This window comes from Rhipicephalus microplus, chromosome X (assembly GCF_043290135.1).
Source record: "Rhipicephalus microplus isolate Deutch F79 chromosome X, USDA_Rmic, whole genome shotgun sequence".
Classification (NCBI taxonomy): Eukaryota; Metazoa; Arthropoda; class Arachnida; order Ixodida; family Ixodidae; genus Rhipicephalus; species Rhipicephalus microplus.
The window spans coordinates 459,168,186-459,188,454 of NC_134710.1; the positions used below are offsets into that span (position 1 = coordinate 459,168,186).

General features: G+C 44.8%; 1 protein-coding gene across 1 annotated transcript in view; it reads left to right on the top strand.

Moving 5' to 3' along the window:
- Positions 1-601: 601 nt before the first annotated feature.
- LOC119160842 (luciferin 4-monooxygenase) overlaps positions 602-20,269 on the top strand; it is a 148,461-nt gene continuing 128,793 nt past the window's right edge. Inside the window, exon 1 of the mRNA XM_037413097.2 lies at positions 602-778. Coding sequence (XP_037268994.1) covers positions 776-778 — 3 coding nt within the window. The 5' untranslated portion in view covers positions 602-775. The remainder of the gene's footprint in view (positions 779-20,269) is intronic.

A 20,269-nucleotide genomic window follows, 5' to 3' on the forward strand; every position in this document is an offset into this window, starting at 1 on the left:
GATGATTGCCTCCGAAGAATAGAGAAAGGTCTATAAATTGCAATTCTTGATTACTCGGAACCTCCGAGGTAAACCGGAGGCCCATGCCCTCCGTCTCGAAGCATGCCAAAATAGCGTCATAGTTCACTGCAGAATAGTTCTTTACAAAATCGAGAAACAAAATCAAGCAACAGTTGGAAAAAGTATCGTTATGGAAGGATTTGTTCATGAGTCTTGTATTTCGAAACAGTATTGCCCTAGAATTATTACTGAACTTTCAGCTAAATCATTCAAGCTAACGACATATGAGACATTTACGGCTGCATAAGCGCATAAAATGGGTATTGCATTGCTTGGACCCTCTTGGACATTTAATGTAGGCCGCTACAGAACTTGACCATGACACAGAAACCTGCACAGATTTTCCGACAATTGCCTGCTGTATGATTGTGTACGTATCCTCAAATGATTCAACTCTGTATTTTCCTTTTGCTCACTTGCGAGGAAAACATGTGAACACGTCACAGACCCTAGTGACACCTCTGCGGCCCTCGCTCACTGATGAACGCCACAGCTGTGCATCGACAGCGCCAACTGCTATTTCAGCGCGTGTGCTAGCCTGATTCGGCCTCGTTTTAACACCGGTCTGGTACCGTTGGGTATTTTCTCTACGCTCCAGATAATCCTGAAGCCATTCTGGGAGTGTTCGTTACGAGCTCACAACATTCGCTTACCGCAAAAGAAACCTTCCTCGTCAAATACGAATTCGCTCGACAGGTATTTCCATCAGCCTATTATGGTAAGTTTCTTTAGCTTTTTTTCGATTTCCCAAAACTTCTTAGAAGTTTTTATATGCCCCATGACATTCTACATGCAATATGTGAAGACACAGTGATATACCTGAGAACGCTCTGGCATTCTCTTGTTCATTCATTGTTTCTCCGCTCTAGTGACAGTGCGTGAGGTCGTTAAGCCTATATCTTGCTTTTTTTGTGCGGAAATTCTTTTGTGCCATCAGAAATCAGGACTTACGATAAATTCAATACAACTATTCTTCCTTTGTTTAGCCTTTTTTCGCAATTTTTTTACTAATGCGGGTTGAAAACCCAAAGGTAATTTACTAGTAGCAACACGTTAATTCATCCGCAAGCCACCTTTTAGAAGAATTCTAGCATCCTTTATACCTTGTATTACACCTTCTCTTGTGCTTCGCAACCTGTTGCGCCCTACGTGAGTACGACGAGGACTTACACATGTTGTACTCTGAAGGAACGAATACATAATATATTGTTATGTATTCGGTGCTTACTACATCTGGTCAATCAAAACTCACCCAGCAAGCTTCTACAGTAATCAACGTGGAACGGCAGGACTGGAAAAAATACTAGCTGAGTGGACTGTGCAGTCACAGGGTCCGTTCATGATCGATGTGGGGAAACGAGGGAACTGGTGGAGACCACCGACTGTTGCTTCTGTTGATTGTAAGAGGAATACCGCAAACAGTATTGCAGAACAATAAACAGTACGCATTTTGGTTTTAGAAACGAGTAGACAGTTCTTAAATATAGTGCCACATAAGCGTTCACAAAATGTGTGGAAAATACAGGTACATTCTTGGAAGAAGACAAGAGCTGAAGCACTGACACGAAGTTTGTATGTAGAAGTAGTTAACAATCTGAGCAGATATTATTTTCTGAAGGCTATACCCAGATGAACAGCTTACCGTATTATGTGTTGTGCTTCAGCGAGAATGTATCGAAAATTGATTCTTCGCAGGCTGATATATTTCTTGCGTGCACACGATGGCTGCTGGGCGATAAGTTTTTTGGAGCTTCATATACTGGCAAATTGAGTGAGGCGTGAGTAGTAGACGGATAGACCGCAGCATATTTATTATGCGTGTTGTATATTGATGAAACTGATGTAATATTATTAGGCTTCGTAAAGGCTTTCAATAACCGGTCTCACAAGAAGCTGTTACATGAAGTTGTTCTTGCCATAAAAAGTTACGCACTTACTCGCTGGTTTGCTTCCTAGTCTGAACGCCGAGGAAAATATCTTTCACTGGGACATCAGGAATTTAGGTTTTTTCGCGCAGAGCACTTACAGCCTCATGGTAAAGCCTAAGGGGCCTTCTGCTATTTATATAAGGCCTGCCCGAAATTCTATTACTATATAAATAAAAATATTTGAGAACGATTGCGTACTCTAAAAGATACAGTCAATAAGAAATGAGGTCTAACTTAATCGCAAAATACAGAAATTTATGAATGATGCAATCAGCAGCAAATGCAGCTTGACCCAACTAAAACGGGTTTTATGTCCATTTCTGGGCAGAAGAATATTTGTTAGTTATTTAGTTGTAAGACCGGTCACAAAATTTCTCAAGCTCAAAAATACGGATTCATGTATATTATATGTGCATGCGACTTGCATGGAAATCTTCATACAGAATTTGATTCAAGTGTGCGGGCCGAATTTTTTTAGGGGGATCGGGGAAGATGGGGCACTACTTTGGTCCGAAGACTGAGCTGCGCACACTTATGTGTTGAAGGGTCATTTTTATGCTGTATGCTAAGGGAAAAAAATTAAAAATTGGAAAGATAGGGCGACGGGCCCGATGTGCTAACCACTGGCTACGTCAGTGAAAGAAATCTCTGACTACGCACTGAATTGGTTCCAAAGCTAACAATATGCAGTTGGGACTTAGAGTAACTTCCACTGTGACTTTTGTGAAATTAAAACATAAGCTAGAAAACGTTGCTAAGATTCATTGCAGAATATGATGATACAGTATGGAATACCTATACTCAAAGAACTGCTTAGAAGTGTAAAATCTCCAGCACCCTTTCTCTGGGTTTACATTCAAAGGGATGCTAAAAGAAACAATGACTTCGTTAAGATTGGCCAACGGCCCTATGAGAACTATAAACTGATATGTTCATTCATGTTAAATCATTATTATTGGGGAAAATCACAGTTCAAGTAAAATTTATCAGATGACGCACCGAAACCTCCTCGTGTGGCATCTTGGCTTAACGCGCTTTTTAACTGTACACTGACGAACTGGACGAACGCAAAATATTGATGGATATGTGGTGTTTAACGTCCCAAAACTACCATATGATTATGAAAGTCGCCGTAGTGAAGGGCTCCAAAAATTTCGACCACCTGAAGTTCCTAACGTGCGCGCGATTTGAGCACACGGGCCTACAACATTTCCGTCTCCATTGGAAATGCAGTCGCCGCAGTCGGGAATCGATCCCGCGATCTGCGTGTCAGTAGCCGAGTATCTAGCCCCTAGACCACCATGGTGGGGCCACTACAAGAATGAACCGAGTATGAGAGCATGAAATTCTTTTTCTTAAAAATACTAATCATGTAAAAGTAAGCTATGACATGTACTTTGAAGTCAAGGCACAGACGTTGTCCAGGCACATACGCGCTATGTTCATACAGCCTCACGAAATTCCCAATGATCGTTTCATGCGCAGCTTCTTCTTCAGGGTGATTCAGCTTAATAATTTTTTACTCCATTCGGTTGGGAAAATTCAACCAGTCATTAAATTTTATTGCGATAGCAATAACAAAAACACTCTCAGCTGAATTTTGCCGCTGGCATTGGTGTCGCTGTCATGTTCTCAATATGGATACATATTTATATATATAAAAACGCCGGAAAGAAAAAATTTAGAAGAAAAACCCTCCGGAGTGCGAAATCGAACGTGGAATTTTTGCGTCGTGAAAACCTCCGAGCCAACCCGCAGTACGTTATTGGACGTTCAAACGGCAAGCAATATCTATCTCTTACCGCTGCTGTGTTTTCGGCATTACCAGGAAGATGGCGCAATGAGCGCACGTCGCCACATTGCGCAGTGGCACTTGCTCTAATCTCCTAGGTGTACTTCGTCCGGTCTATTTAGAGACAACGTCACTTTAATAAATCAATGCCCTGCACTAACACTGTGATGTCATATGGAAATTACACAATTTCTACCGATGTTATGGGATGGATTTTGTGTGTTGTTCTATGTGCTATAACATATTACGCGTTTCCGCAGTTATGCTTCCTTTTCTTACTTTTTACTAATGCATACCTTTGTTTAATTTGACCTTGATCTACTCCAGTTTTAAACCGTTAAAAGCAAGTAATAAGAAAAGTAAAATTTAGAAAATAGAAACTAATACTTTTTCTACGCTTTATGTTAGCCACACTGAATATCTGTGAACGGCTCTCATGTCAATCCTAAGCAGTAATTGTGATCACCCGTTCATGCTTCCTCACTCACCTCAAATAGTCAATAGCGTTGACCAAGAAGGACTTGCGCTCGTTTTCTAATTCGAGAGGTAACTGTTCTCGCTTCTTGGCACACTCGTTACTTTGCCTTCAGAGTCCCTGTGCCTTAGCTACCATGGTATTTCCTTTGTAGCGATGCAATCACCAGAAGAAAGAGCTGCGTTCTCCGCGACGCGGCCAACATGTGTTCCAAGCTTGCTGTCGGTATATTGTTATTTTCGCAAGGCCTTTGATTCTATGAAACATTGAACAATCTTTGACAAGCTCCGAGCGTATGGTATACGCGCCACAGCATTAGAACTTATCAGAAGGCTAGAACAGTTAGATCGTATTTCGATTGCAATACACTTTCAAGACTACAGCTCAGCAAAGTAAACTTAACATACATTTTATGTTAACATACATTTAAAACGTGGTGGATGCAGCGCAAAGATGCCATTGACAAGCACTTAATAAACACTGGTACTAGATATTCACTCAGTCAAACAGGGTTGAATATTAGGGTTATTGTCGTTTATGTTGTATATAAATATTATGGTAAGCACTTGACTCATAGTTGAAGTAATAATGTACACACATAGCACCAATGTAATATTTTCTGGCACTGAACTTCGGGAATTTAAACGTGCTGTGAATTCTTTGTTCAACGAACCTCACCAACGGCTACCTACAAATCAGCGTAACTTCAACCCAACGACAATAATTTTGAAGTTTTCTGTTTTCTAAAATAAAGATAAACCATGATATAAAACTGTTTTACAATAGATACGAACTACAGCTTGTGACAATCCCTTTGTTTTGTCTTTTTGCGCAATATATTATAGAAACTTAAATGGCACAGAGTACGTAAATTAGGAACGAACAAAGGTACCACGATCAGTTGGTTTACTACAACAAAATTCGATGTTATGTGCTTGTCAAGCTCTTTAGGAAAAAACTTTCCACTGGTATATTGTCAAATTAGCTATCACTTATTAGTATGGAGAAATGGAAAGGAAACCAACATAAACATGTGTTGGTACTGGGAACTTGAGCTGTTCGTTAGCTCAGCTTTTTAAACGAACACATAGGGTCTTCTAGTTAATGACGCATCACAGTATCCAAACTCTTACAGAGCAAAGATCTGCATCTGCTATTTGAAGAAGTCTCTGGAAATAGCTAACGTGGTTGCTTGGGCGAGTTGGTACGACATGATTCACATAAAAAACAGCGCCAATAACGAGAGACTAGAAAAAGAAGGAGACAGACAGCGGCACTGAATTTACAACAAGATTTATTTGCCAGAACCGCACAATATATACTTGGTCAGTATCTAGCAAAAAAAGAAAATACAAAACAAACAAAACAGAATCCACCTAACAACCACATAGTCATCTTCACAACTCACCATGAGCAGCACGTGTGCTAACGTGCCGAAGGAAATCTATTCCTTTTAATGATAGCGCAATCGAAGACCTGCTGACACATGTGCTGCCAGCCTTTCTATTTCTGAAGCCTCATAAATTTCACGTATCAACTGGTCCCGATGCCGCCTAATGACGGTACAAAGTTGAAAATCAGGGACACAGCCACAGTCTCGGCAATGAATGCCGAGATGGCCCGAAACTGTAGAGGAGACGTTGTGAGCGTGCTCTTTCAGCCGCTCATTTAAACACCTGCCTGTTTGGCCGATGTACCACTTGCCGCAAGACAGGGGTAGTGAGTACACCACTCCTTCAATGCATGGAACGTACTTCGTTCGATGCTTGACTTTGCAGCCTCGCTCACCCTTCGAACCAGGATTCACGGCTCTGCACAACCTAGCCAGTTTTTCTGGGGCAGAAAAAACCAGGTCTACGTCGCACCTGCTGGCTACTTTTTTGAGATTGTGGGTGACGCCGTGGATATAGGGAATAACGACGAAGTTTCGTTTCCCACGTCCCCTATCTTTTGTACGGTTCTGAGCACTATTTTCTGGGCTCGTTTTGATTTCTCTGAGTAAACACTCAGCAACGGCGGTCAAAACGTACATCGGGAAACCAGCTTCTGTAAGGCGTTTAGTTTGCTTATTAAAGCTGGACAGAATTGTGTGATAGCAGGACTTTCGCAAAGCGTTTGTGTAGCAAGTCTTAGCAATAGCGCGCTTCACCACTTTCGAATGTGCTGAACCAAAAGGGAGGATTGGCTTGTTGGCGCGTGGCTCATAGGCCCAACACACGTGGGAAGGACTCAACGTTAACATTAAATCTAGGAACCTGATGGCTCCTCTGTCCGGAACTTCATGTGTTATAACAAGCGGAGAAAGACACTTACTGAAAATTCCTAAAATACTAGTCAAAGGCGGACCATCCGAGGAGGTTCCAGCTTGAAACAACACAAGGAAATCGTCAACATAGCGGAATACTCTCTCAACAGATGTGGATCCCAAGCAATTCTGAATGGCACGATCACGGCTGGCTAAAAATAAATCACTCAAAATGGGCGCAAGGCATGATCCTATGCATACCCCTTGACGTTGCAAGTAAATATGATCGTCCCATTCTGCAAAAGTCGACCTCAGGTAATACTGTAGCAGTTCCATAAAACCTTCAACAGATATGCCTACTGCATTCTGGTAATTCACAACGCCAAAACTGTCAATGCACCCGCGAATGCAAGCTAGAAGCTCACTGTGTGGCAATGAGTAGTACAGATCTTTAATATCTATTGAGCATGCCTGGTAGCCATGAAATTTGTTATCTTTCAGCACGGAAATCACATGATCGGAACTTTTTGCTAGGAATGGATCGTCTATGTTTAATAACATCAGTTTTCCCTGAAGAAATTGTGCCAGTATTTTTTGCCACGAGTTGGCCTCTGATGCTATAACACGAAAAGGACAGTTAACTTTGTGCGTTTTCGCGTTAAAGAAACTACCCCTGTCTTGCGGCAAGTGGTACATCAGCCAAACAGGCAGGTGTTTAAATGAGCGGCTGAAAGAGCACGCTCACAACGTCTCCTCTACAGTTTCGGGCCATCTCGGCATTCATTGCCGAGACTGTGGCTTTGTCCCTGATTTTCAACTTTGTACCGTCATTAGGCGGCATCGGGACCAGTTGATACGTGAAATTTATGAGGCTTCAGAAATAGAAAGGCTGGGCAGCGCATGTGTCAGCAGGTCTTCGATTGCGCTATCATTAAAAGAAATAGATTTCCTTCGGCACGTTAGCACACGTGCTGCTCATGGTGAGCGGTGAAGATGACTATGTGGTTGTTAGGTGGATTCTGTTTTGCTTGTTTTGTATTTTCTTTTTTTGCTAGATACTGACCAAGTATATATTGTGCGGTTCTGGCAAATAAATCTTGTTGTAAGTTCAGTGCCGCTGTCTGTCTCCTTCTTTTTCTAGTCTCTCGTTATTGGCGCTGTTTTTTATGTGAATCTCTGGAAATGTCAGACATTTTGAAACCGGTACGTAAAATCTTGAGGGAAGATGTGGTTGGTTCACACATCAATAGCAATGACAAAAGAAAACGAGGACTAAAATATTCCTTGCAAATCGCCGAGTGTCGACTATGTGCATACGCGATATGCATCATATTGTTGCGTATATGCGCGAAGAAAAAGAAGCGTATACGGTGAACGCACTTGCCCAGAGCGAGAGAAGAAGAAGAGGATCAGGAGGATCGTTACCCAGTCGGCCGCTTCTGAGCTGCCCCTCGCGACCTAATAAACGGCCCCTTTCAACGTCTACCAGTCTCTTTCAAACGTAACAGAGTGGTGGAGGAGCTGGGTAAGCGCTTCAACTACGGAACGATCACTGCCACAGCTTCGACGAAGCCGTCGACTTGCCGGTCTCCCACCATCTCCGTGAGTGACTTCGACAAGCCCGAAGAAGCAGGCGTTTCCAGGACGGCACCATCTGTCCCGCTTCTATACTACCGAGTTCCACCGCCCATCGGAGGAAAAGCCGAAGAAGATGTCGACGCCTGGCTCACCAAGTACAAACGTGTGGGCAAGTCCAGCGGTTGGGATGCAGCCGCTATGCTAGCCAACGTAGTGTTCTCCCTGCCCGACACCGCACTGCTATGGTACGAGAACCACGAGGACGCACTCACGACGTGGGATCTTTTTGTTGAAGAGCTCAGGGCGTGTTTCGGCAACACGGTTGCTAGAAAGAAGCGGGCTGAGCAAACACTGTCGCAACGGGCACAGCTACCAGGTGAGACATGCACCACTTACATAGAAGAAGTGTTAAGGCTGTGCAAGGTGGTCTGTGCTACCATGTCGGAAGAGGACAAAGTTGGGCATCTGCTGAAGGGGATTGCTGAGTACGTGTATAATTTTCTAATTGTAAAAGAAAGCCTCAGTTCTGTGTCCGACGTCATTCAGCATTGCCGAACGTTTGAAACGCTCAAGATGCGTCGAATTGCGCCCAAGTTTGGTCGGCTGGCTAACGTTACAACTGTTGCCAGTGTGGACACGAATCCTGGCCTCGACCTTTTCTCTACCATTCGACAGATTGTTCGTGAGGAACTGTCGCACCGAGAAATGTCGTGTTCGACAGCTGACCATGGCGAATTGTGTCTGCCACGTGAGGCTATGGATGTGCCTCCTTTGACCCAATGGCAACCGACGATGAGCGCGGCAACTGTGGAGTACAGCCCAGCCCCACAGTCAAGAATGACAACCAGATTTCCCGCGTCGCGGTATGACCGACGCTCTCAGCGCATGCCTCCTCGACGCCCGACGTCTCGGTACGACGCACCCAACCAGTACATCCGTCACACAAGAGCAAATGATGACGCTCTATTCATCGACGAGCGACCGACGTTTCGACCTCGGCCGGTGTGCTATTCCTGCGGTGTGCCAGGCCACATATCGCGATTTTGCAACCGTCGGGTGACTCCTCGGTATCACCAACCATGCGATTTTTCACGACCCTTCGAACAGCCTCAGGGTGTCCGGCGGCCGGCCCACATACCACCTGATGACAACTATTGGCCCAGCAACTTCCGCAACTATTCCCCGGCATCTGACAGGAGTTTAACGCCCCCACCGCAACCTCGTGCTCATCGTTCTCCTTCACCGCTGCATCGCAAAGCGCCCTCTTCGCCACCGGAAAACTAGCCAGCGCGGCCAATGGGGGTGAGGTCGCTGGAAACGTGCTACTAAGAGAAATACCTCCTGTGTGTATGTTTAAAAACAAAGTGCGTGTTTTGGTGGATCATGTGCCTGTGATGGCGTTGGTGGACACAGGTGCAACGATTTCCGTGATGAGTGGTTCTTTTAAAGACGTGTTAGGGCGGAAAGTTGTTTTTACCTGGGATGAAACTTCGACGTTCTGTGGAGTGAGTGGAGAGCCATTGTGCCCTATTGGTGTGTGTGGTGCTGAGGTATTTTTGGGAGGCCTTATGATAACGACAGAGTTTGCGATTATTCCTCGGTCGACACATGATGCCATTCTCGGCATGAACTTCTTGCGAGAATGTGGTGCCACTGTAGACTTTCGCACGGGGAAAGTCTGTGAGTGGCCAGGTGCCTTCAGAACTTCTGGAAACTCCAGCGAATGACCAAACTACGCTGTGTGTCTGTGGTGATACGTTCATACCTGCGTTGTCTACCGTACGTGTTCCTGTTGTTTGTCGCGGCGCTGATTCTGACAGCTTCGATGCGAGCGTAGAACCAATGCACATAAACTGCGTGAAGAAGAATGTGTTGGTTCCCCATTGTGTGGTGTCGATTGATGGCGGAAGAACCGGCCTATGGACTGTAAACTGTTCCTCTGAGCCCGTGACCCTACCCAATGGTTTGAAATTAGCTTCGGTCAGCAAAGAACACGCGACCTTATCAGTGGTCGAGCTCACAGACCTGCCGGAAGAACGTGATGGAACTGGTTGTCACAATTTAGACGGGGCGCTTATGGCAACGATAAATAAGTCGCTTAGCTCAAGCGAGCGCCGACCTTTAATGAATGTGCTGTTGAAGCACGTTTCGGTATTTGACTTTGCGCAGAAGGGCAAAGTAATCCCTATCCCCCTGTCTCGAACGCGCCATACCATCAACACTGGCGCGGCAAGTCCGATTCGCCAAAAACCGTATCGTGTTTCCCCGTCAGAAAGACAAATTATCAACGACCAAGTGCAGTAGTACAAGAGTCAGCCAGTCCGTGGGCAGCACCGGTAATCCTTGTTAAAAAGAAGGGTGGATCTTCGAGATTTTGCGTCGACTATCGCCGACTGAATGCCGTGACTAAAAAGGACGTATACCCGCTGCCCCGTATAGAGGACGCAATAGACTGCTTACATTCGGCCTCTTATTTTTCCTCCGTAGACTTACGATCCGGTTATTGGCAAATTCCGATGCACCCAGAGGACAAGGAAAAGACTGCCTTTGTAACCCCTGATGGGCTCTATGAATTCAACGTAATGCCATTTGGACTGTGCAATGCACCGGCAACCTTCGAGAGGTTTATGGACACCATTCAGCGTGGCTTGAAGTGGAACATTTGCATGTGCTACCTCGACGACGTCATCATCTTTAGCCGCACGTTCAGTGAACACAACTCTCGTCTGCATACTGTTTTGAACTGCATCCGAAACGCTGGCCTAATTTTAAACTCGAAGAAATGCCACTTCGGAGACCGCCAAACGCTTGTGCTCGGGCATCTCGTTGACAAGGATGGCATCCGCCCTGACCCCCAGAAGACAGCAGCAGTTGAGGCGTTCAATGCGCCGCGTTCCGTCAAGGAGCTTCGTAGTTTCCTGGGGCTTTGTTCGTACTTCCGCCGCTTAATTCCGAAGTTTGCCGACGTGGCGTATCATCTCACATGCCATTTATGAAAGGACAATTCCTTTGAGTGGACTCCGGAGTGCGATTCTTCATTCCGTCAATTGAAGTTTTTGCTGACGTCACGACCCGTCCTTCAGCACTTCAGTCCTGCTCCGACAGAGCTTCATACGGATGCTAGTGGCATAGGTATTGGCGCCGTCCTAGTACAACGTTACGGCGACCGCGAACACGTCATCGCATACGCAAGTCGCTCCCTAAGCAGGCCGGAACAAAACTACACTGTTACGGAACAAGAATGCCTGGCGGTATTATTTGCAATTCAGCGGTTTAGATCTTACCTGTACGGACGCCCATTCACAGTCGTAACCGACCACCACTCGTTGTGTTGGCTTGTCAACCTTCGTGACCCTTGTGGTCGCCTTGCGCGCTGGGCACTCCGGCTACAAGAATACAGTTTTACCGTCGCTTACAAGAGTGGTTGTCGACATGCTGACGCGGACTGTCTTTCACGTATGCAACTTAGTACAACAGACTGTGAATCCGAAGACCTTGACCAGCTTGTAGCGTCTGTGTCGCCTACGTTCCCGGACTATCCCAGTTTCAGAGCAGAACAGCGGAAGGATGCTAAACTGGCACCACTATTCGCCGCTGCATCCGCTTCTACTAGTGCCCGCCGTTTCTGTATGCGTGATGGACTGTTGTTCAAAAGGAACCTCTCCAGTAGTGGCGCGCGTTTCCTTCTAGTGGTCCCGGAGAGCCTCCGAACAGTTATTATGAGTGTCATGCACGACGACGCTACATCTGGACAATTAGGTTTGGCGTGGACGCTTCACAGGACTAAAGAGCGCTTTTATTGGCCTGGTATGCAGAAGTCTGTTGAGAGCTATGTGGCAAGCTGCATGCAATGTCAGCGTCACAAACGTCCATCAACTGGTCCAGCTGGTCTTCTACAGCCGATGCCTACTCCAGGCGCACCTTTTGCACAAGTGGGCATTGACTTTCTGGGCCCCTTCCTAAAATCGGCTAAGGGCAACCGATGGATAATTGTTTGCGTCGACTACCACACAAGCTACTGCGAGACGGCGGCCGTCCCCTCCGCAACTGCCAGTGAAGTCTCGTCGTTTTTGTTACAGTACGTCATCCTCCGACATGGCCCACCTCGCCTGATTATCAGTGATCGTGGACGACAATTCACAGCGGATGTCGTGGAGGAGCTACTCCGTTTATGTGAATCCCGCCTGCGTCACTCGACACCATACCACCCCCAAACTAATGGGCTGACGGAGCATACCAACCGCACCATTATCAACATGTTGTCTATGTATGTTTCCTGCGACCACAAGAACTGGGATGACGTACTCCCTTTTATTACTTACGCGTTCAACACCGCGAAGCATGAGATTACAGGCTATAGCCCTTTCTTTTTGCTTTATGCCCGTTCGCCCCGGTACACAATCGACTCGATATTGCCTTTCTGTGACCACGACAACGTCACTGTCGCCGAGACTCTCTGCCTCGCCGAAGAGGCGCGTCGCATAGCTCTACTGCGCACATTGGCATCGCAAGACAAGGCGAAGGCACGCTATGACATTCACCATCGACCAGTGATTTATCGCCGTGGTGATCTTGTGTGGTTGTGGACTCTGATGCGCAAGCGCGGGTTATGCCAAAAGTTTGTGGCCACTTACGATGGACCTTTTGAGATTGTCGACAGACTTACAGAGGTCAACTATGTAATAGCTCGTCTCACGGCGAGTGGTCGACGAGCTGCCAAAACTCAAGTGGTTCATGTTGCCCGCCTGAAACTGTACACGCCACGACAACTCGACTGACTCGTCCGGCGGCCTTCGTCTGCGCGGAGAGGAATGTTGCGTATATGCACGAAGAAAAAGAAGCGTATACGGTGAACGCACTTGTCGCCCAGAGCGAGACAAGAAGAAGAAGATCAGGAGGATTGTTACCCAGTCGGCCGCTTCTGAGCTGCCTCTCGCGACCTAATAAACGGCCCCTTTCAACGTCTACCAGTCTCTTTCAAACGTAACAATATCACTCTTCAAGTAGCCAGACATTGTACAATGGTTCGTGAATTAAAAAATGAACACTGAACATGTTTTATGATTCAAATTTGGATGTGTTGTACAAAGGGTTGTATATATATGTCACAACTTACTTCATAGGTTATTTTAACTATATGTTAATACTGCACTTGTAATCACGCTCTCACTTTGATCACACCATTATTCCGACTATGTAGTGCTGTAATTGTTGTTAGTGTAAAGGGTAAATATTACAGGAAGATATATTAGGTTAAAAGTTGATTGGCAACTTTCAAATTCGTTCCTTTTTCAATTCTAACGAACTAAGGCCTCAGCCAGGGAGAATAAATACTCAGTTTTCCTTATCCGGCGGAAAAGACCATGTAAACCATGTAACTGAGTTATGCACAATTTAAAGTATATATAACTTGCAAATAAAGTACAGCTCACCCCTTACTAAGAAGTCACCAGCTTGTATCATATTTACCTCCATGAACCACGAAACCGAGCTCCCGACACACTTGATAATTTTTCGACTCCACTTTTCCAGTCGAAAGAATGAGTGTAGAGTATAGGCTTTTAACAATGTGTTGACAAAGTTCTGCAATATGTTCGCGTCGCTGTTTCATTAGACCGTCATGTTATAGGTATATATGCCTGTTTTGTATGCATTCACTTTTATTTTATGCTCATGTATGCATACGTGTCTGTAGGTTGTTTTCCACGCGAAATCAGCGGGGCACAAGAAAAATACACACAAAACAAGCGCTAACTTTAATTATAAAATTTTATCCGTATATAGTGAGCTGAACAGATATGATCTCGGCTTTGTTTATATAAGAAACATCCTATGAAGTACGCTACAAACTGTGCTCATGTGATTGGGGATGTGTTTGACATCACTTTGTACATTAGTCATTAGTCTACTGTGAGAGACGAGAAATCGAAGAAAGCAGAGCCTGCTTCACAATCACATGGTTTCCTTTCCACTCTTACTGTCGTGATGCAATTTCATAAAATGCTCACTTCTTACTTTTCGTGTACCAGTATTCGCATTATTTAAATTAGGTGGTTAGAGCATGCATTTTTAGTTAACATCATAAGGAGCAGTGCTTGCACAGACGGAAAAGGACATCATCATCGTACTCACCAGCGAGACACGCAAAGTCTATGTCACATCCATTGCTTGACGATTAGCCTGCCAATCGGTTGATTTATGTGCCTACATGAAGGAAGTTTCTTCTATATCAGTGTGTGGGTCTTACAACAAATAAAAAGGTGAATCACATGCTGCAGCGACGCCCGTACGCAGCCTTCACTGCAGCGTTTCACACAGGTGAGCGCGTACTGATACACCTGGAGTCTTTTACTAGCAGTCATTATTTAAAACTTCATTTAGGTGTGCTTATCTAGGTGGTGATAAAAAACCTGATTGATTTCTCTGTCAGAGGAATTGATAAAGTACACAAGGTAAATGCGTCTTGCCAGGAATAGTTGACAACATAAAGCGCATTCATGTTTGAGAGCTTCTACAATGCATATTAGTGTTTGACAGCTATATTACCATTTGGCATTGGAGCACCGACGTTGACACCTAGTGCCACAACTGCATCCTCACCATTAACGTCCTGGAACGGAATTTAACATTTCTAGCAGCTCAAGTAGTTAACATACATTGAAAACAGCACGTGGTGAATGCCACGCAAAGACGCCATTGACAAGCACGTAATAAACACTGGTGCTCAATATTCACTCATTAAAAGCACTCCAACTTGATGAGACAGACTCCACGGTAAGCATTCTTCCACAATATGCTGTGCTGATGTATATATCATGAAGCCGTTCACAACGCGAGCGGCAAAGATCAATGTGGGTTGAACGCGGAACAGCATTCCACTTCCCGCTGGCGTGCTTGTGACTGCACCGGCACCCTCATAACGTGACATTCGCCCGTCGACGTCATCGCCATCATATGCCGTTTCTCGTGGAAGATAGTAGTCTGTGTTGTCTCGCTCAACGCAACAGGTGGCAGAGAAACATGGTTGATAGATGTTGCAGCTGCGTTACATTGGTGAGGGGGCGTCACACGCTAACGCGATGCGAAAAGCAAAGCATGTACTGCATGGTCACTGACCGTAATCACCGTATAGGGCTCATAGCGTCGACTGTAGAGTATCCTTCAATATCATACCGAAAGCATCCATTGCGCAGCAGTAACCGAAGCACTCCCTGTCGGCGTTCGTTAATGTCATGATAGAGACGGCACCCTTCTCTTTCACACTTACCAAGATCACTCTAAGAGGGAAAAAGTGCGACAAATATAAGGCGCGTTTAGAATCCTCGTGAACGATCGTCAGTAGCGCAGTGGGTAGGGTTTCCCAGCGCCTATTTTCGCGCACCAAAAGTTCATGGGTGCGACTACCAGGTCATCTGCATTGAACGCGCAACTGCTGGTTTTTTTTTATTGATCTGTTTGTGTACATTGTATACCTGCCCTTTTCGTGACAAGAGTGTCAAGTCTAGGTCGAACGTGGCATAAAACACTTTCTTGTTAAAGAAAGGGCATTCCCGTGCGTCCCATGTTTTATTAATGATTGAGTTTTCACAGTTAGGTACAGTGCTCTTTCTGTAACATACAGATAAGCTGAGGACCTGAGACCCACACAACTCAGTGTGTTTGCCAACGGTACAATAACTTGTGTCTTCTCGCATTGGTCAGCTGGCTTCATTATTTAAATATAGCTTATCATAATTGCTGGATTTCACTTTTGCAGAAAAAATAAACGTAATAGGTTATTGTGTAGACGGGACCTGATTCTTTACACATTTTTTTTTCATTCTTGAAAGGCCACTCACCACCTCGTGTTCAAAGACGAGGGAGTCATTTTCTTCTCTCTTTCGCACTGCGATGCATCGTCCTCGCCCCTTAGTTTTTAAAAGCGCATGAACAGAGTGAGCACTAAGCGCTAGAGCTTATCAGGATTTTGCGCTCCTTGACTACACGCTGTTGTCGCCGCTGGCGCAGTTTTAACCACAGAAAAATTGTGATTGTGGTCGGTTGATGGTGGACAATATTCATGCGAAAAAAAGGAAGAACAGAAGGGCCGCTGCAACGAAAAGCAGTGGAGGAGACAAATGAAATTTGATAATTCGCGTTTATGAACCAACCGAAGACATCATGGGAATCACTAAGTCTAAGGAATGCGCACGTTAAAGAACCCTAGGTGGCCGAAATTTCCAGAGCCCTCCACTAGAGCGTCTCTCATAATCATATGGTGGTTTCGGGATGGTAAACCCTACATATCAATCAATCATGAGTCTCAAAAATGCGTAAGATGAACAAGAAAAATTCGTAAAGAACATTTTCTAGTTTTTTTTATAATTAGAGCCTGCTGAGTGGTTCCTTAACATTTGCTTCTTGAAAAATTAGTGCGTTAGCATTTCTGCAAATATATGGCACACTTGACATTAAGAAACCTTGCGAAAAATACGTCACATGAATTTTCAGGCTTTATCGTATCACTTGACCAACCACTTCAGCAGACTTCGCGTACTTCGAACATCGCCCTGGAAATCTGAGTGATTGATTGATTGATATGTAGGGTTTAACGTCCCAAAACCACCACATGATTATGAGAGACGCCGTAGTGGAGGGCTCCGAAAGTTTCGACCTCCTGGGGTTCTTTAACGTGCACCAAAATCTGAGCACACGGCCCTACAACGGAAATCTGAGTGGCAGGACAGCAAATACAGCAGAAAGGAAATACGCTTAACAAGGGCATGGGCGGCCAGGCTCCCGTTGCCGCATTCATTTATGGCTTGGATCGGAAGGCAATATCGTAAAATTTATAATTAAATCTATCCACATCTGTTTTTGTCAGAAATTCGTGGCTCTTACGCCTATTTTCGTTTCAACAACAAAGGTCGGTAGCAAGTCCTTCTGCATTGGGTAATTGTAGCGTGTAAACAGCGTTAGGAAAAACAACAGTTACAAACAATCAACTTTTAAAACCTAAATACAGGCAAATAGGCGAATATATATCCCTATTGCAAAAGCAGCTTGATGCCGTGAAGTTTTTTTGGCACTGGTACGCGCTGGAGACACTGGTACACGCTTGTAATAACTGGCATTTCTCTGGCCGCACTGGAAAAGGCTGTGTCGCACTGGTAGAGGCACTGACTCAACCGCTGCGATACTGGTGCGCACTGCCAAGCACTGGAAGCGCTCGAATTTTCATAGAGAAGCGCTAGTGAATACTGGAGCACGCAGTGTTTCTACCAGCGCAGCGTGCACGTTATTGTAGCGTGTACCACGGTATTTTTTGCTGTCGTTGAATATAAAACGCTTGATTCGACGCCACGGAAAGATGCTATCCTAACAGATACTGAGCATACGTTATTTTGTGGCGCACGTACGTATCGCAGCAATTAAAATGCATCTTTTTCGCATATGCCCCCGCGTATACTGCAGCTATATTCACATCATCCGTGTGTTGCTGTAACGATTCCAAGTTGCAATGTTTGTAAGCCTGGAGCTGCACGACACTCCTAAGAGAAACAGGAAATTGTTCTTGCCGTAAAGTTGACGAAACGTAAGTGAGCTCTCTCGATCGCATCACAAGGTTTCTCAGCGGAGGCGAAAAAAAAAAGCTGTCGTTCGATTCTGCCAAACCGCAATTATGTATTTCTGGTCATGCTTATCCTTCTACTTACTTCAGGTAAGATTTAGAAATGTTTCAAAGCTCATGTGCAGAATCTTCAGCCATCCCAACTCACCGCGTCTAGAGCAGTCTTACCCAGTGCCCGGCCCAGCAAGCATTAAACCTGTCGTGCCGGCCACGTTGGTATATATGTTACCAGCGCTTCTTGCTTCGTGTACACACAACTTTAAAGTGTGAGGATAAGTGTAAAGTATAGTTTAAACATCCATAAACCTAAATCAACTACTTTGCCTTCTGTCGATGTTCGCAGAAAGAGCGCTGACGATGGAACGTCGCGCTTTCAGCTACGCAGGCTGTCACCGAAAGCTGCTGGCCACTCTTAGCCGGTTTTTCTCTGACTGATATCTGACAACACGTAACTTTCAGTCCGTAATTTGGTACGCCTTCGTGAACTGACTCCCTGGAATACGTTTTTAGTGGATTGCATTGGTATTTCTATGGGTGTTTTTTTTTAATTGTTGGTATCGTTATAACTGCATATATATGTACACTGCCACGCCCACTGTATACTGCCAGCGGAGGCCAAAAAACGGCTCTCGCTTGGCATCTCTACTATGTAAATGCATTTCTCGCATTGATTGACCTTCCACTTACTTCAGGTACAGTTTGGGTAACAGTTAGAAATGTTGCAAAGCTCAAATGCAGAAACTTTAAGCATCGCAACTCAGCTGCTTCGAGAGCAGCCTTACCCAGTGCGCCGTCCCAGCGAGACCTCTCGTTCCGGCCGCGTCGGTGTACATACTGCCAGCGCTTCTTTCTCTAAGTATACAGAATTCTAAAGTGTAAAAAAGACTGTAAAGTACAATTTAGACATCCCTGAGCCTAAATTGACCATTTATCTGCGTGTGCGGTGCTCGTACAAGGAGCGGCGACGATCGATGTGTCGTGCTTTCAGCAACGTAGGCTGTCACCGAACCTTCCTTCTGAGCGCAAGAGCCGGTACTTCTCTTATTCGTATGCAAGAACAGGCAATTTTGAATTGGTAACTTGGCATGCGTTAGTGAACTAGCATACTGGCATACTTTTTCAGCAGATTGCATTAGTCATTTCTTCGGCGGTTTTTAGTTGCAGGTATCGATATAACTGAAAATATGTAATCTCGCACGCCGGATGTGTACTGCTACATTGTCTCTTGCGCGAAAAAAATACTCAATGGTCACTCGTGTGCGTGGATATATACTGAGTAAGACATTTAAATCATCCATACATGTTTACCAGTAACAAGTGTGAGAACAGACTATCAAAGGAAAAAACTATCGGCAGCAACAGCTGACAATCAGTGGCTGCTCCTCCAGTCAATTTGAGATTTTTCTGAGTTAAGATGTCAATGCTTCAAAAAACTTTGCGCTCTTGTTAATATCCGCATGTCACTCGTTGCCCGCAAGCCGTTCGTCACTGTCAAATCAAGATGAAATCCTTATTTGGACAAGAATATCGTGTCAGTCTTGACTGTGCGACTTGTAAACATGAAGTTGAACGGCGCGTTCTTCGAATAAATCGTCATTTTACAACTCCATGTGCATGTTCTGGCGTGGCGTAGTGAGTAGCGAGCTCGATTTTGGCTAGTTCGAATGCCGTCAAAAGGCGTTTTATTTTATTTTTCAATTTTTATTATTTTTATTTTCGATTTGAATTCGCGGTATTTTACTTGTATATTTACTCATTTATGACGAATAGGCACCCCCGTTTAAACCCTGTGAAACCATTTTGCGCAAAGTACTGGGACGCTGCCGCTCCAGCGTCCCAGTAGCTGCGCTGGGAGACGCTGTTATTAGCGCCATACTGGGCCCATAATCAGGCATGGTGCTGGATGCTGGCACCAAGTGGCACTGGTTTTTGCAATAGGGCAGGTGTAATTTCAAAGTGACGACGAATAAAAAAACAGTGTTTCCCCACATGCATGTGGTACTTATAACTGCCGGTATTGATTAGTCTTTTAATTCCTGTAAACACTAAGAATTACGTGAATGTGGTTATTGTCTACTAAGCTGGCAACCTTTGAACCCTAAGTTTGTTTATAGCTGAGTTAATAAATTTTTATTTACCCAACACTACGAACTTCACACAACGTGAATTTTTGTCAATGATATTGGTACGGTGTTGGCAAGCTCCTTCTGATTTCCACTGAGGCACCTGTGGTTCTTCAGTGACATAAGTCTGCTTGAAAACGTCACAAACCTTATTGAAAACACCCCTTTAGTTTGGGCAGTACATACGCCTGATGCGAGTTGGCCTGAGAGAGATGTATATTTTTTATATTTCATTTAGTGACACTCTTTTGACCTGATGGTGTTAACAAAATTACCTCTAAGCATTTATCACAACTGTCTCTTTCTTATTTCCAATCTTAATTCACTGCGAAGTACACAAAATAAACCCGCTCGAAATTGTGTTGCGTCCCATGCATGTCACTTTCATTCGAAGTGTGGCTGTGTGTCTCAAAATTCCAGCAAGTTCGAGCAAATCACAGGGCCAATTTCTGCACATA